This window comes from Bufo bufo, chromosome 3 (genome assembly GCF_905171765.1).
Source record: "Bufo bufo chromosome 3, aBufBuf1.1, whole genome shotgun sequence".
Taxonomy (NCBI): Eukaryota; Metazoa; Chordata; class Amphibia; order Anura; family Bufonidae; genus Bufo; species Bufo bufo.
In genome coordinates this window covers 121,538,501-121,556,936 of record NC_053391.1, presented here as the reverse complement: position 1 = coordinate 121,556,936, position 18,436 = coordinate 121,538,501, and the positions used below count along the sequence as shown (strand labels likewise).

General features: G+C 47.0%; 1 protein-coding gene across 1 annotated transcript in view; it reads left to right on the top strand.

Moving 5' to 3' along the window:
- Positions 1 to 17,570, top strand: part of ORAI2 (ORAI calcium release-activated calcium modulator 2) — a 49,752-nt gene extending 32,182 nt beyond the window's left edge. Inside the window, exons 2-3 of the mRNA XM_040423521.1 lie at positions 4,593 to 4,831; positions 15,882 to 17,570. Coding sequence (XP_040279455.1) covers positions 4,607 to 4,831; positions 15,882 to 16,430 — 774 coding nt within the window. The 5' untranslated portion in view covers positions 4,593 to 4,606 and the 3' untranslated portion in view covers positions 16,431 to 17,570. The remainder of the gene's footprint in view (positions 1 to 4,592; positions 4,832 to 15,881) is intronic.
- The last annotated feature ends 866 nt before the right edge of the window (positions 17,571 to 18,436 follow it).

Here is an 18,436-nt window from a genome sequence, read left to right as displayed (position 1 = left end):
TCCATGGACACAATGGTCAGGAGGGGACCTCATTGACTTCTATGGGGGAGTTTTCTAGGCATGCTCTGTGATCTGTGCAGGGGTCATTGTACAAGGAAAGAACAGATAAGCTCTGACAATCGCCTATTGTGAATGGTGGATCCTGTGTTCTCTGTACACAGGGGTTATATAATTACAGGTAGGATTAGATAACAGATAAGGGTACTTTCACACTTGCGGCAGAGTGATCCGGCAAGCAATTCCGGCAATCTGCATGCAAACGGAAAGCATTTGTAGACGGATCCGGATGCGGATCCCTCTTACAAATGCATTGCAAGAACGTATCCGGCTCTCCGTTTGTCATCCGGAGAAGCGGATCCGTTATATATATTTTTTTCACATTTTTACCGGTCTGCGCATGCGCAGAGCAGAAGGATGGATCCGGCATTGCGGTATTTTAAAATGCCGGATCCGACACTAATACATTCCTATGGGGAAAAAAATGCTGGATCCGGCATTCAGGCAAGTGTTCAGTTTTTGTGGCCGAAGATAAAACCGTAGCATGCTGCGGTATTATCTCCGTCCTGAACAGTCAAAAAGACTGAACTGAAGACGTCCTGATGCATCCTGAACGGATTGCTCTCCATTCAGAATGCATAGGGATAAAACTGATCAGTTCTTTTCCTGTATAGAGCCCCTAGGACGGAACTCTATGCCGGAAAAGAAAAACGCAAGTCTGAAAGTACTCTAAGCAGGTAACTGTAGTAAAGTGATCTGTACAGACCGAGAAGAGACGCCTATTACTGGTCTTAGTGGCCAGTGCGAAAACTGTAGGATTTTGTGAGTTTTGTTTTTATATATTCTATATATTGACATGGAAAGTTAAAAATAAAATCAAAAGTTCTTTAAAAATATGTTAAACATAAAAATGTGATTTAAACGATAGGTCATTTTCTTATGACCGTGGAGCAGCTTTCCATTGATTTCTATATAAGCAGCTCCGTTAAGTCCATTAAACTGTGCATTGCCCCTGACTATCATTAATTAACCATCCCGTTTTAGTGAGTGTCGGGTTTGCTCATACTGGCCATGTGGGCACTCTCTACATGTGAGGAATTTGGCACATGCTTTTACTAAGCAAGGAGTAAAATAAATATTGTACTGTGTTTATTATCCTGTCATCCATTGTTATTACTCCGCTCTCAGGTTACCCTGTAATGTCCAATGTCGCCCAGTGTTTCTAAAATAGTGGCTAATTTACTACGTGTTAAGCATACAGTGTAGAGGAACTCACACGTTAAAGTGTAGCTCTGGGTGTTATACTGAATTATAGAGTATCACTTATCAGCGAAATGGACTCCGTCCAAAGTAGTCTGTGTCTGAATACTGTAAGGGCCTACTGTTCTTTCCTATTTAGCTTCATGCTTTGTATAAATGGGAAGAGCACAGCAGAGAGGCTCCCGGTACAAAACTACCTTCAGAAAATGCGTAAACAACAGCCGCAGGGTTGCCAAACTGATTATTTATTTTTCTGGACAACTCATTCAAAAATCACAGACAGCAAAAAATTGTTATGGAAAAATTGGAAAACTGTAAGAAATCATAAACATTATTAGTAATATATACTATTTATTGCTAACCTCCCATTCTACTGTAAGTCCATAGGCATTAGTATAGACTTGGTGCCCACTTTGCAGCTAAAACAGCTTCCACTCTTCTGGGAAGGCTTTCTACAAGATTTTGGAGTGTCAGTGAATTTTTTTGATGTGGCTAAGGTCAGGACTAGAGATGAGCAAACCAAACCCCACGAAGTGGAATTCGATCCGAATTTCAGGATAAATTCGATTCGCCTCGAAGTCGAATTTCCTTGTCCTTCGTGGTAGAGAATCGATTTAACCTGAAATAGTGTAAAAAACGAAAAAAATTCATACTTACCTCCACCATTTGCTCGCGACGGGCCACCCGCCGCCATGTTGATTGAAGATCTCGGCTGAAATCCCGTGCGTCACGACGCCAGCCGGCGCGATGACGTCATTTCGGGCAGCACAAGATTTTGCGCCAGATATTCAAGCAAAATGGCGGTGACCGGCCTGTCGCGAGCAAATGGAGGCGGCCAGTTTGATTAAATTTTTTTTTATGGTAATGTTACACAGTTTTTACACACTTTGCAAAAGTTCGCTCATCTCTAGTCAAGACTCAAGTTCTTCAAAAGCAAATATCAGCAGTCAGCTCCTGAGCCTGCCTGACTGCGCAGGTTCAGCCAGCCTAGTTAGGAGGGGGGGTAGTATTGTATGCTCTACAGCGCTGGCGGTAGATTCATTCTTACGCATTCGCTGTGGTTATGGAACGCAGGGAGCAGGCTATGAGCATGTCAGAAGTGATGACTGACGTGTTCAATGTGGGTCGTAACCAGGCTAGGATCACATGCACTATGCACATGTGATTCAGGAAGTGCCAGAAGCATATCATTTGACGGTGAGAACAGCGCTGGACCAGTAGGCAACCTATAACCTTAAAAGGGTTTTATGCTCCGAGGCTCTCCTTTGCCCTGCTCTGAATTGCGCAGGGCAAAGGCATTTTTAGGAGATCCGGTGTCTTACCATGCTCTTCATAGTTACTATTAGATGGAGGCTTCTGTCCACCACTGAGCCTGGTGTGTAAAAAACGGCTATGGCATTGCTAGAGCCCGCCAATAGAGCAGGTGATGTCACCAACAGTGCTGGGCGGAAGCCTGTGCGACGTACGCCTCCCCCCAGGGCCCTCTATATCGCGACTCAGGTTTAGTAGGAATGCCGAGTGGTGTAGTGCGGCCTAAATGTCTCTTTAAGTGTGTCACGGTGCTTCTACCTGGATACCTCTGGACCCCAGGATTTGGCTCTGAAGCAATAAAAAGGGGGAATAATTTAGGGATTTGAAAGAATAACTTGAATCCAGACATTGAGATAAAGTTTAATGGCATATTTACTTGAATAAATATTTCTTCAAACAGCTTTCAGGCTTTGTCTGGGTTCCAGCAGGCTTTAGCATGAACTGGCAGGCAAACTGAACTCTGCTTTATCTCTCTGTACTGATAGTACAGCTTAGTAACTTTAATTTCTTTGTTATGCTGCACTCCACTCTTTAGTCTGACTTAGTTTCAGCCAAGGAACTATTCTCCGGGCTCCTGAGGCTTTCAAGCTTCTGCCTCCATGGTCAGGAGAGCTAAGGGTGCTCTGGCTGGCGTGGGCATGTCAGGCAGTGACGTGTCCCTGCACTCCCTTTCCCTCCCTATCTAGGGAAGACTGGAACTAACTGGAAACTTCTGCCGCACCCTTCCGGCAGGAAGTAGGACTGGTCCACTTGAGCCCAAAGGGGGGAGAATGGAATTGTAAGTTCCATTCTCTCTAACTATAGCTCTGCCATTTGCACTGCCACCTGCTGGTGAACCAGGCACATTACTTGTAATAAACAGTTACATAACAAGATCATCAATGCACAGTGTAGAGAGGACCTGGAACAAAATACATAAGATGGCATACAGATTAGCCCATTAAAGATAGTAGCAGGGTGCAGGAGTGGTAACACCACTCTGGGGTGTTACACCTGCGCCTAGCAGTGTGCTATTGTAAAAAAAATGTTTTTGCCCCGTGCGATTCAGTGCAGGGCAAAGGAGAGCATCAGGGGGGCCGGGGGTGAACATAGGGATATGTCTGGGTTCAGCTCTGAAACAGGACAACCCCTTTCAGTATCAATGCAAAAGATGTTAGTGTCAACAAGGGTGGGGGCAGGGGACGTAAAATAAAAGAAAAAAAATCTTTGAGTACTCTTTTAATTAGAACATCCTAAAAAGGATATGTCGGTAGGATCAAGCCTATTAAATATGGTATGTTACCTGATAGGGTTGATCCCTTTGATTAAAATGATACCAGTCTTTTGAGAATCGGCTACGACATTGCAAATGAGGGCTTCAGTGTACCAAGGGGCAGGACCTAGTCCCTCAGTGCACATCAGCTCCTCAGTTTTCCAGTGCTAGGCCACGCCTGATGGTGCACTGAAGACCCTAATTTGCATAACAAATGAAAGTCTTTTGTCTCAGGAACTCTGCACCTATTTTTACAAGACAGGGGCCATTTTAGGCCTCATGCACACGACCGTATTTTGTTTCCGTGTCCGATCAGTTTTTTTTGCGGATAGGATGCGGACCCATTCATTTCAATGGGTCCAGAAAAAACGCAGACAGCACACCGTGTGCTGTCCGCATCAGTATGTCCGTTCCGTTGCTCCGCAAAAAAAAATAGTGCATGTCCTATTTTTTTCTAGTTTGCGGACAAGGATAGGCATTATTACAATGGATCCGCAAAAAAAAACGGATCCGCGAAAAAAAACGGATGCCATACGGAACGTCATCCGTTTTTTTTTTTGCGGACCGCAAAACACATACGGTCGTGTGCATGTAGCCTAAATCAGCAGGATCAACCTTGCCCGGCCTTATGCCTGGTTTTATAGGGTTGATCCTTCTGTCAGGTGCCTTTTAAACTTACACTATATGTTAGGGGTTGGAGTTTACTATTATTGTTTTATACTATGTAGTTACTACTGTTGAGTACATAACTGATGTTCTGTTCTGTTTCTAGAATTCTAAGTAACCATGAGCAGTGAACTAAATGTCCCAGTGGATCCCTCCACCCCAGCCGCCTCTGAGCGCGGCAACAAAGGGATGGACTACAGAGACTGGGTTAGGCGCAGCTACTTGGAACTGGTCACATCTAATCATCACTCAGTGCAGGCCTTATCCTGGAGGAAGTTATATCTCAGCAGAGCCAAATTAAAAGCTTCTAGCAGGACATCTGCTTTACTTTCTGGATTTGCTATGGTGAGTTTAAAAGTAAAATCTTCAGATTTTTTTTTTACAGGTTTTAATGTAGCGGAGTCTCACTGAATTGAAATGTATCACATTGTGTGTTAGGGTTACATTGTAAGTGTAATGTTCTTTTGCATAAATCAGCAGTACTGTACCTGTGCATGATGAAACTTTGTAATATATCTTACCCTCTTCCTCACCTTCCATCTGCCTATAGTTCCCCACTACCTGCATGTTGGCTTTGTCAACGTTCAGAAATCTAATCAGCTCCACAAAAGTCCATTTGAGGTTATATATTAAATAAGACAGGAGGGAGGATGAAGAGGGTGAGGTGGCTGCAGTTTTATCTAATATATAAAGCTGAGTGTATGTGTGTACGTATGTCCGCTAAAGGAATCCACACCGTTGCATTTACAATCACGAAATTTGGCACACAGGCACATCAGGAAGGGTTTAGACCCGGTCTCGGCTCTCTAGCATGTACAGTTCCTGAGATATTCCCAAAAAAATGCATTAGCCAATAGAAGCCTGGTCACATGACCCTTATCAGCCAATAGAAGCTCACAGGCCCTTAGTCTCCACACACACACAGTTTTACATCAGGTTTCCATAAGAACCCAGCCATTTTTCTTCACTGCTGTAGGTCAGCTTGAAAGGGGCAGGGCGCTGTGGATGACACTGTTAGGGGAGCGGAGTGCTGTGGAGATCACAGTTAAAGGGGCAAAAGACGGACTTAAAAACCCCGCCCCCAGGTCCTGCTAAACTACGCCTCTGATTGGGTTAGGCCACGCCCCTCATGCTCCGCCACTGACTGGGATTTAAAAAAAATGAAGGTAAAAATCAACTTCTGTCAGCTGCAGGGGTGGGAGGGACACAGTGCTGCTGTCTGAGAGTGAGCTGTTCAAAAGGACATCCCTGTGTCCGTCCAGGCCCTATGCCGGACGGAGGACAGGGAGTCTAAAACCGGACCTTTGGTCACTCTAGGGGCAGGCTGCTGTGGAGGTCACAGTTAAAGGGACGGTGCCCTATGGAGGTCAGTGTTAAGGGGCGGGGTGCTGTAGAGGTCATCGTTAAGGGGGTAGGGTGTTGTGGAGGTCACATTTTAAGGGAACGGAGCTCTGTGGAGCTCACTGTTAAGGGGGCGGGTTCATGTGGAAATCACTGTTAATGAGACGAGGTACTGTGGGGCTCACTAATAAAGGGGCGGCCACTGTGGATGTTACTGTTAAGGGGGCAGGCCGCTGTGAAGGTCACTGATAAAGGGGCGGGCACTGTGGAGGTCACTGTTAAGGGAGGAGGGGACTATGGAGGCCACTATTAAAGGGGCAGCGGAGTACTGTGAGGTTAAGGGAGCAGGGTACAGTGGAGGTCACTGTTAAGGGAGCGGGGTACTGTAGCAGTCACTGTTAAATGGGCAGTCGCTGTGGAGGTCTCTGTTAAGGGAATGGTGATCAGTTAAGGGGACTGTAACCTATGGTCTTTGTTAAGGGTCCGGTGCTGTAGAGGTCACTGTTAAGGCGGTGGGCCAATGTGGAGGTCACTGTCAAGGGGGTGGGTGCTGTGGAATTCACTGTTAAAGGGTCAGGCTGCTGTGAAGGTCCAAGTTAAGGGGGCGGGCTGCTGTGAAGGTCCCATTTTAAGGAGACTGTGGGGGGGTCAGTGTTAAGGGGTGGGGGGCTGTGGAGGTCACTGTTAAGGGGGCGGGGGACTGTAGATGTCACTGTTAGGGTCCATTCACACGTCCACAAAATGGGTCCGCATCTGTTCTGTTTTGCGGAATGGGTGCGGACCCATTCATTTTCAATGGGGCTGCAAAAGATGCGGACAGCACACAGTGTGCTGTCCGCATCCGCACTTCCGTTCCGCAGCCCCACAAAATAAATAGAGCATGTCCTATTCTTGTCCAGACACGGACAAGAAAAGGCATTTCTATTATAGTGCCGGCCATGTGCTGTCCGCAAAATGCGGCACGCACATGGCCAGTGTCCGTGTTTTGCGGACCGCAAAACAGTTGCAGACGTGTGAATGGACCATTATATTGGATACTGTTGATATCTTTTAACAACACACACAAGCAGTAAATGAAATAGATGAAATATACCCATGCGAAGCTGGGTCATCCTGCTAGTATATACTGTATATATCTTATAATATATAAAGCTTAGTGTATGTATTTATGTCTGCCAAAGGAATCCGCACTGTCGCATTTACAATCACAAAATATTGCACAGCCGCCTCCTGTGACTCGGGGAACGTCATAGACCATGTTTTGAATGGAAATTTTCAACCCCACCCTTCCGAATATTTGCAAAAAATACACTTTGTAACCTAACCGCCAAACTACTAGGCAGTTAGCCTGGATATTCATCAGGTTGCATAAATCAACCAATCACAGCTCAGCTTCTATTTTGCTACAGGTCATTAATATGAGCTCTGATTGGTTGCTGTAGGCAACGAAGGACATTCTTAGTATAAGACAGCTTATGTTAATATGACTTACATTGCGATGCTTAGCCAACGTTGTTGTAGATGCTGATGTTACTGACATGACCTTAAGTGTATACTAATTCTGTGGGGTTTTATATACTGTCAATTAAAGACATTAATGCCCCGTAAGAAAAGGAATTCGATTGGACGTTTGTCAGGTCACTGTGGAGGTCGCTGTTAAAGGAGCCGCTGGTGTGGAGGTTACTGTTAAGGCAGCAGGGTACTGTGAGGTCACTGTTAAAGCTCACTAATAAAGGGGCAGCCGCTGTGGATGTTACTGTTAAGGGGGCCAGGCTCTGTGGAGGTCTCTGTTAAGGGGGCAGGGAATTGTGAAGGTCACAGTTAAGGGGACTATACCCTATGGAGGTCACTGTTAAGGGGTGGGTTTCTGTGGAACTCACTGTTAAAGAGGCAGGCTGCTGTGAAGGTTGAAGTTAAGAGGGTGGGCTGCTGTGGAGGTCCCATTTTAAGGGGGCGGGGTACTGTAGAGGTCACTGTTATGGGGGGGGGGGATACTGTCGATATCTTTTAACACACACAAACATTAAATTAGTCCTTCTGCTAATAAATGTGTGTGTGTGTGTGTGTCTATATATATATATATATATATATATTTATTTATTTTTTATTAGGGATTTGCTCTGGTAGGCAGGGTAAGCGGACGCAAAACCACGGTTGAAAAGCAAAAGTCAATGTTTATTCACACAAAAAGGCAGAAAAGAAACACTATACTTGGCAGAGCCCTGGTGTTCATTCACACCGCAGGAATCCTCATGTTAATTCACTCAGCAAAAGTCCACAGAACTCAAAGAAACACGTCACCTGGCAGGTCCACAGCCGGGTTTAGGGCGCCTAGCTTCCAGCAGGCGGCTCTCATGCAGCTCTCAGCCTTACAGTATGGCAGAGTATGGCAGAACTCCTCAGCTCCCAAACCACAGAGCTCCACTATCACCTGGAGGTTCATTCCACACCCAGCTGAGCTGCTGGCTGGGCTTTTAAACCCCAGCCCAAAACCTGGCCTGGACGTGGGGAACAGCCACCCACCCTGCTCTTTGGCTGCTTCCAATAAGAACCGGCCTGGATTGGCTTTGCAGCCACTCTAAGTAAAACAGTGTCAGCGAGCACTAGCTGCCGCTGACACACAAAATTACCGGTTTTTATCTCACCGAGGCCAGGAACCTCGGTGACACGTACCTTCCATCAATGACGGACCCCTGTGCCTTCCTACAATATATATATATACAATATATATATATTTGTGGTAGGAGCTAATCGAGGAACAGAGAAGGCATGCCTAAGTACTGCCCTGAACCAACTGGCTGGAGTGTGTCCGGTGCCAGTGACGAGGTAAGGCCTAGATAAGTGGGCCACCCAGGAGGAGTGAATGAAAAAGGGGATGGGAGGGAGGGTCAAAGAACGGGCGCCCTCCTGCTTGTACCAGGGGGTTTAAATAGGGGAGGTCGCTCCACCCACAATTACAGGCTGCAAGCAGCCTTAACTATTTGTGGTAGGAGCTAATCGAGGAACAGAGAAGGCATGCCTAAGTACTGCCCTGAACCAACTGGCTGGAGTGTGCCCGGTGCCAGTGACGAGGTAAGGCCTAGATAAGTGGGCAAGAGAACCGGCCCGGAGTAGGGTGCAATGTATTTATTGGAGCATCATGGAACCCATAAAGCCCAAAGAACGAAAGGCTCTGACAATCTCAACTTGCGGATTGGGAATGTACCTTGCGTAGCAGGACGACCGCTAACAACCCACCCTGCGGATGTCGTGTGCCGGTACCCGATGACTGGATGCTGCGGAAGCGGCCCCTACGCGAGAGGAGTGCCCGGATACCGTGCTAGGGTTGAACGCCAACCCTGCCGCCAGGGTGCGGATATTGGAGACAAACTGGGCCGAAGAAGGGGGCCTACCGCTAATTGGGAGCAACGGGTCGTCTAACGCGGGAGACTGGAGTGAGGCCAGAAGCTCTTGGAGTGCCTTGACGGGACACCAACAGTTGCCTTAGGGAAGAACTCTACCTCGGTGGGAGGACCAGCCTGATTGGACTTGGTGGCTGGGATGGACAGTATGAAGTGGACCGAATGCCAGGCGAGATGTTGCCTGAGCAGGGTCGCTCGGTTGACCGTGCCGCAGGTGAACTCCCCGGGTCTAAGAACCCAGAGACCCTAGGTACATGGCTGCTTGGTGATGATGCTTGCTGAGTTCCCAAAAGGGGGACCGTCTAGGGCTACAGACAATCTGCGGAAACTCGCCTGACACTGGTTGCCTACGCACCTGGACCGCCGCGCTAACGCTGAGGGTGGCTTTGATGGCCTGATACGAAAAATGTATTTGGCAGAGGGGTCGCCGAACATCCGATGGTGTTGAATGCTGGCAAAATACAGCTTGATAGTGTTAAATGACAGGAGGCGGTGCGTGTGGCAATGGGCTATAAAGCCATGAAAACGTGAGGAACCCTAACAGGGACTGGAGTTCCCACCTGGACAGGACCCTGGAAGAAGCTGTGGATGAAACGGCGGCCTGGATCTTAGCCAGCTTGGCGGCCGCCACGGGGGCCTCAAGCCTGGCGAAAAGCTGGAGCAACTAGCCCAGCCCGAGGGGACGCCCTGAGGTCCCTTGATGATCAGGAATCAGGGTGCAGACTGCCCAGGTGAGATTGAGCAAAACCATGACGTAGCAATGAACACAAGAATGCCGCTTGAGTGGGAGCAGAGTACAACACCTGATGTAACCACAGTTGTCGAGATAATGGACGACCATGTCCAAACCCCCGTGATGACCCGGATCCAATGCAATCAGGGATTCAAACATGCAGAACCCGAACCGGATAAACAGGAACCACTGGATACTGCTGGAAAAACCCAGAGCGTTTCAGGCAGATATATCGGATCCCGAGTGATTCAGGCAAATGTGTACCACCAGTGGGAAAAGACCTGAGTGATTCAGGCAAATGCAAACAACCTGCGGGAAAAAGACCTGAGCGAATCAGGCAAATGCGAACAACCTGCGGGAAAAAGACCTGAGCGAATCAGGCAAATGCGAACAACCTGCGGGAAAAAGACCCGAGCGATTCAGGCAACGGCGTACAACCTGTGGGACAAAAGACCTGAGCCATTCAGGCAAATGCGAACAACCTGTAGGAAAAAGGAGCTGAGCGAATCAGGCAAATGCGAACAACCTGCGGGAAAAAGGCCTGATCGAATCAGGCAAATCCGAACAACCTCCGGGAAAAAGACCTGAGTGATTCAGGCAACTGCGTACAACCTGTGGGACAAAAGACCTGAGCGATTCAGGAAAATGCGAACCACCTGTAGGAAAAAGGAGCTGGGAGAATCAGGCAAATGCAAACAACCTGTGGGAAAAAAGACCTGAGCGATTCAGGGAATACGTAACCTGAGTGAATCAAGAAAAACACACAACCTGGAAATACTGCCAACCTGAAAGAGACAGGAAAATACAAAACCTGAGTGATTCAGCGAAATACCTAAACCTGAGCGATTCGGGAAAATACCTGACCTGAGCGATTCAGGGAAACACCTGACCTGAGCGATTCAGGGAAAACGTAAAACCTGAGTGACCTGGGCACATACATAAACCTGAGCGATCCAGAAAACATGAACCCGAGCGATTCTGGAACATAAAACCCGAGTGATTCAGGTAAATACATGAACCTGAGCGATTCAGGGAAATGCATGAACCCGAGCGGTCCAGGAAAGACGTAAAACCCGCGCGACTCCGGGGAATTAGACCTGGGTGAATGGGTAAATACGTGAATTTTTTTTTAGCTAATCTGGGAAATACATGAACTTGAGAATCAGAAGGGAACAGGAATGAATATGGAATAGAAAGGATCGCAACCTAACCGAACCAACGGACAGTGCTGCCAACTCACCGGTGATACTGAAGACCTAGGGATGGAGGCTCGTGATGAATGAAGGAAGGCTCTGAGCTGCGGAGAAGCGTCACGCCGCCACCCGGCTGGAACTTACCTGAAACCCGGCACCGTGGAGTGACCGGGCACGGAGGAGCCCTGCGACACAATTGAGGATGGATCGAAATTCCGGTGGCCTGAGGCCCTGCGGAAACAGGAATCCAGACATGCCGGACACGAATCGGGTAACCAGGAACCAGCCGGACGCTGCTGGACAAACCCCCGAGCGCTACAGGCTGATGCATGGAACCCGCGTAATTCCCCAACACGAAGCTGGGCGGACACCGCACCTGAATGATTCGAGGAAACATGACATCTGAGCGATTCAAAGAGACATTACACCTGAGCGATTCAGGGCGACATTACACCTGAGCGATTCAGGGCGACATTACACCTGAGTGATTCAGGGAGACATTACACCTGAGCGATTCAGGACGATGTTACACCTGAGCGATTCAGGGCGACATTACACCTGAGCGATTCAGGACGATGTTACACCTGAGCGATTCAGGGCGACATTACCCTGGGTGATTCAGGGAGACATTGCACCTGAGCGATTCCGGGAAGACATACACTTGAGCGAATCAGGAAAGACATATACCTGAGCGACTCAGGGAAGATATCCACCAGTGCGAATCAGGAAGTTATTTACACCTGAACGTTACAGGGGAGAGCCTCACCTGAGTGCGTCAGGAAGACACTGCATCTGAGCGGTTCAGGGAAGACATGACACCTGGGTGGTACAGGGAAAACATTGTAATAGAGCGGTTTGGGGACCTCATTCCATTGAGCGAGTCAGGGATTACTAGCACCTGAGCGATTTCAGGGAGTACATTAACCTGAGCGAATCGGGGACGACATTACACCTGAGCGATTCAGGGGACAAATGACACCTGGTGGTTGCAGGGACGATATGACAACTGTGTGGATCGGGAAACACGTGATACTTGGGCGGTACCACGAAATGACGTTACCCTGAGCGATTCGGGGAAAGCGGGACCCCTGGGTGACCTAAGGGCAGCCGCACCGGCGCGAGGCCCAGGCAACAGACCCCTGACCTCAAGGAACGACTGCCCTCAGTCACCCAGGGGGTGAAAATCGGTCAATGTACTGGCGCGGTTGGTAGGCGCCCAGCCTGCCATTGAATCAAAGGTTCCCCTTTTTTTTTTTTTTTTTCCAGCAGTGCGGGGGTTAATGGGCAGCAGGCCAACAGCCAGGAATTCAGCCGGCAACTTGTTCATAGGAGAACGGTGCCCCCCCCGGAGGCAGGGCTGCAGCGCTGCTAGTCCTGCCGCCCGGGACCCCCGCCCTGGGAATGTGGTAGGAAGATGGTAAGGACGCCATGGTCCCGCTGCCAATGGTAACAAAGTGGGAACACCCCTGACCGAATGAACCATGGCCCGATACGCAGCTTGTGTGAGGCGTCCCCGTCTGCCCCCCCCCTCACTTTCAGTGAGGCGCGCCGCCCCAATTTTGGCGCATGTGCCGGAGGGGCCGGTACCTGGAAGGGGAGGCGACGCGAGTGCACTCACACCGGTAGCAGTCGCGGTGGCGGGCAGTGCGGGGGTTGACGGGCAGCTGCTGCGCTGCTAGTCCCAGCAGGGACACAGGGGAGAGCACAGGGGATCTGACTGAGCATATGGAAATTTGCGCGACTCGACGAACTAGTAAAATGGCGCACGGAAGTGACGCCCTGCTTTGGGGCCTGGGTTGGACATAATGACAACCCTGCAGTCACAGGAAGGAGGATGAAGGGGGGTAGGTTAGACCCTGTAGGAAAGGAAAACAGCGCATACCCAGCCTTTCACGCGGCATGTCCAGAGGAGCCTTGTCAGCATCCCGCCGCATGTGCATTTAAACTCAGGATGTGGGCGGAGGCAGCACACAGCGTTCAGAATCACCCAGCTTACGGCGTTGGAGCGGGAAGAACTCAAGCCCCGCCCCCAAATCGGAGCCAGCCCCCCACAGGCCCTGCTGGCATCCGTCGACACATCCCCCCACCCATGGGAAAAACATAGCGCTACAGCCCCAGCCGAACAGAGACGCCGGCTGGGAGATACAAAACAGCCGGGAGCAATGCGGGAGGAGGCCGCAGAGAAGCCAGGGCCTCAATTAGTGGCATCCCTGGTGGCGCCCCGGACCGGAGAAGTTGCGCCACACTGAAGGGCCTCTGGAGCAGCAGCTACCAGGCAGACCAACCCGCCGCCGACCTGCAGGGATCGAGAAGCGGTGCATGCTGCCGGTCTAAGAATGGGCCCCCCTTTTCTCTGGAAGCCAGGCGGTGGTCAGGACCCGAGATGACGACCGAAGACGTGATCGGAAGTGACGTCAGGTGCTGGTAAATCAAAGAACGGGCGCCCTCCTGCTTGTACCAGGGGGTTTAAATAGGGGAGGTCGCTCCACCCACAATTACAGGCTGCAAGCAGCCTTAACTATATATATATATATAAACAGTCTGTAGAAAGGTTGTACGTTTTTGCCATCTGCAGATTTACAATAACCCCAAAACCTCATCAATTTATTTGCCTTTTAAGGCAGACATAATTGTGGTTTTAATTCTTGGACCTGTGACAAAATCTAAAAATAATGTTGCATTTTCCTCCCTGAATAAGGATAATTTTATTGTCTTGGAAAGTTGTCTTTGATGCTTGACAGAACTTCACAGATTTTGACAAGAATGTTTGAGGTGATCAATTTAACATTGTGACAAACTGCCAAAAACAGGTTTTTATGTTACTAGACCGCCATAATAATTCAAACGTGTTATATAAATGAATTCCGAAACGAATGAGTCATGGAAATCTCGAGTCATTGTGTGATAGTTGTCTAATTCGCTCAAGCTTTTTTAGGTAGTACTGATATATTAATATCAAAGCATAGTAAAATGTATGTAAGGATAAAGAAACAGTAGATATACAATATGAGCGGATGGGGATGGGAGGGGCAGCAGTCACCTATATTCTCTCTTATTAGAGATATAAAGGTACCATTTGTGCTGTAACTGGCCTGATATTAAGTACAATATCTAATTGCATCTGGTAAAATGAGGTCACCATATTAGGAATCTGATACATTTGTGTTAAGGGTTTGTCTCATCTGGACTTTTATGGTATATGGATAGGACATGCCATAAATGTCCGAGGTGTTGGTCCCACCTCTTGGACCCGCTCTTATCTCATGAATGGAGCCATGCTGTGAAAAGAGAAGATGCTACTCATGTGGGGCTTTCTCTATTTGCTAATATGGGACTTCCAACAACTGGCGACTTTTACCATCTGTGGTCATGTGCACCACTCCAGCCATCCACTGGCCTCAGCAGTGATGTGCCCCAAGCGACACGTGACTAAGGTGACATCTCACTTCCAGTCCACAGAAGACTGGAAGCAGCAGGTACAGGACTGTGCTATAATGGAGCACCTTTGAATAGGTAAGTGACTTTGTTTTGAGCACTGCTGGGGCCATAACTAAAACCCATTTAAAGGGCAGCATGAAGTAGCAACAGATATGCAGATTTCAGCACTGTGCTAACTATATATGCCTGCGGCGTACAGTTTTTGAGATTTACAGTTATTAGTGTCATCTTCCTGTGAGCCAGGATTCCTCTATACTCCTGAGCTGTTGGCTCCTCCACCTGGCAGCAAGTAATAAGAAAAGGAAACCAGTCCAGCTCACCGAGTCTGTAAGTTCAATGCATCTGACCACACGTATAGGACGGAGGCTAAGGACACAGAATACCAAATCCATTGGCATGTCCATAAAATCTTCTTCTTTATTAGATCACATTGAACATTGTGGCCTACGTGTTTCGGACAGACACATCCTTAGTGTCCTAAGTATAGCATGCATCTGTCTAAAACATGAAGGCCATGATGTACTACTTGGATGTTAGCCTTTTAATGTGATCTAATAGAGGAGAAGATTTGATGGACATGCGGCTGGATTTTCTTTGGTATGGCTCCTCCATCTACCCGTCACAGGCCTACATGACTGAGGCAGCGGTGAAACCAGCGTGTCTGTCACTACCTTATGCTTCCCCCACAGAGGGCAGGATAAACATGACGACAGATTCCCTTTAAAAAAGACTGTAAAATTTACCAAAATTAATTTTTACAAAATCTCTGAAAAACTCAATGCGGCTGTACTGTGTGAATACATACTTTATGACCAATTTTCAGTTTTTCATTAGAAATCCTCAATAACAAGATTTTTTGCCCAAAGTGTGAAGAAAACTGATATGAGTAATTGACTCCTACTCTCTGTTGTAGGCATTATCCCAAAAATACATACGAAAAGTCATAAAGTAAATACCTGGTGAAGAGAAGTATAAAATCCCAAATGTAATGTTATTTTTGGATAATTTGTTTTTATTGGAAGAAGCAGGACTTTGCATGTCTGGTTGTTTCACATTTTCTGGAACACTGTTCCTTTCAGTCTAAAATGCCAGTGTTCTGGTGGGAAAGGTCCTTGCCTTGGCTGGAAAACGTGTCCAGTTGTTTAGCAAAAATGACAAACTGGAACATATCCAGAGGCCAGACTACTGTCAGCGTTTCATCCTCTGTTTCCTTATTTCATGATATAACGTATAACATTGTGGGAAAAAAAATATTATTATAAACTTATTATTTTTATGTTGTTTTCTAGGTTGCAATGGTTGAAGTCCAGCTTGAGATGAAATATGATTACCCAAAACCTTTGCTCATTGCGTTTAGTGCCTGCACCACCATACTGGTGGCTGTCCACTTATTTGCACTTCTGATTAGCACCTGTATACTTCCTAATGTCGAGGCAGTGAGTAATATCCATAACTTGAACTCTGTCAACGAATCACCCCATGACCGTATGCATATTTATATTGAACTGGCTTGGGGTTTCTCCACAGCTCTTGGGATCCTCCTGTTTCTTGCAGAGGTGGTTCTTCTGTGCTGGATAAAATTCTTACCTATAGACTCTCCGCAAGTTCGAAATGAAACTGCTTCGTCACAGAGGCAAAGTTCAGATGCAGGTTTTACCTCTGCCCTAGTGTCCACCATCATCATGGTACCCGTGGGCATTATCTTTGTCATATTCACAATTCACTTTTATCGCACACTGGTTAGGCACAAAACGGAGCGCCATCACAGGGAGATTGAAGAACTCCACAAGTTAAAAATCCAGCTCGATGGACATGACCGAGGTGTAAATGTGGTGTGAAGTTCAATGGGCAGTAGACTCAGGTTCATGAGTCTGTAATACTGAACACTTGTCAGAGGTTGGGCAGTATATCAGTCACAGCTGTGGAGTTTAAGATTGAATTCTTCCAAGCTGCAGATCATGTCTGCATTGTCATAATGAAGGCTACAGGGCGAAAAAGGGACAACTTCTGAAAGGGAAATGTTGCACTGTTTACAAATGGGGCCTAAAGTGCTTACTTACAAATGGTGTAAAAAAAGAAATATTTGATATTTGGTATGTCCCAAAATGTATTTTAGATGTTTTTATTCAGTCTCTTTTATCATTTTCAGAACATTTTTAGGTCTTATAGGATGTTAGCAGATCATCCTCAGCCATGAAAAAGATCACATGTCACTAGTCCAAGTGTATGTAGATTATGCATTAAAGAAGTTCTTCAGTTTGAAAGAGTCTGTAGTCAATAAGTTGATCACAAAGTGTCTCCTTGTTAGGTCCCTCAGCAAGAAGACCAGACAGTTCCCCTATCAGTGAGTGTTCACCAGTGAAGATTCAGCATTACACCACACCCATTCAGATCAATGAGCTGTCCAGTTAAAGGGAACCTGTCACAGTAGCATGGTGACCGTTCTGCAGGCAGCATATTGTCGAACAGAAGTAGCTGAGCAGATCTATATAGTTTTGTAGAAAAAATATTAATTTGAACTTGTATTTTATTCAAATAAATCCCTACTCTTTCTATTCTTAAGAGTCCAATGGGTGGTCCTTCTCAGTGATCGACACCTATCTCTGTATGAGGACTGCCCACTGGACTCCTAAGCTTAAAATGACCAGGGGTTTATGTGAATAACATACAAGTTATAATGTATCTTTTCCTACAAAACTATATATCAATCTGTTTTGCTCTACCTGCTATGTAACTTGTTGCCTGCAGATCAGACAACCATGTTCAATGTGACAGGTTCTCTTGAATGTAAGACAGGTCCTCCAGAGCGAAAGATGCTCTTTGTAACTCCGGCTAATAGATGAAGATCCTAAAGAGAACTTTCTTTATTTGCTCAGATTTCCCTAATAGGATACCCTTTAAAGGGCATCTGTCAGCAGATTTGTACCTATGAAACCAGCTGACCTGTTACATGTGCACTTGGCAGCTGAAGGCATCTGTGTAGGTCCCATGTTCATATGTGCCTGTATTGCAGCAAAAAATGATATTTTAATAAATGCAAATGAGCCTCTTGGAGCAACGGGGGCGTTGCCGTTACTCCCAGAAGCTCTACAATTGCCGCACCCTCTCCACTTTGATTGACAGGACCAGGCAGTGAAAACGTCATCACAACTGGCCCTGTCAATTAAAGTGCATAGAAAGGGGAGCCTCTAGGTGTAACGGCAGCGCCTCCGTTGCTCCTAGAGGTTCATTTGCATTTATTAAAACATAATTTTTTGCAGCATATCAACATGGGACCAACACAGATGCCTTCAGCTTCCAAGTGCAAATGCAACAGATCACCCATTTTCATAGGTACAAATCTGCTGACATATGCCCTTTAAGCTATAAGGGGCCTTGGTAAATTTAGAGGTTATCATTAAGTTGTTGACAATATATGAACTTGGATGTGCTGATAGAATAAATGAGTAGGGGACTGTTCAAAAAAATGCATAACCTTCAGAATTCCCTTACCCATTACCTTCATGGTGGGATGAGGGGTACGCAACCAATACTTACTCTGTATACAGCCGCTTTGATCCGATTAAGGTTGGGATCACATCATGTTTTTCCCATCCATTTAACGGATACAAAAAACGTATACGTTATACGGATGCCTGCGACTGATGCCATACAGTGGCATCCGTTCACCATAGAGTTCCGTTGTAAAAAAAAAAAAAAGTTTATACTTTTTTTTTACTGGACTCTGCAGGATACAAGAACGTGGTGTGCTGCATTTTTGTATCCTTTTTTTTTCTAATGTATACGTCAAATGGAGGCGTAAAATGTGATGTGAACCCATCCTAATTGCCTTGCAGTACAGTCT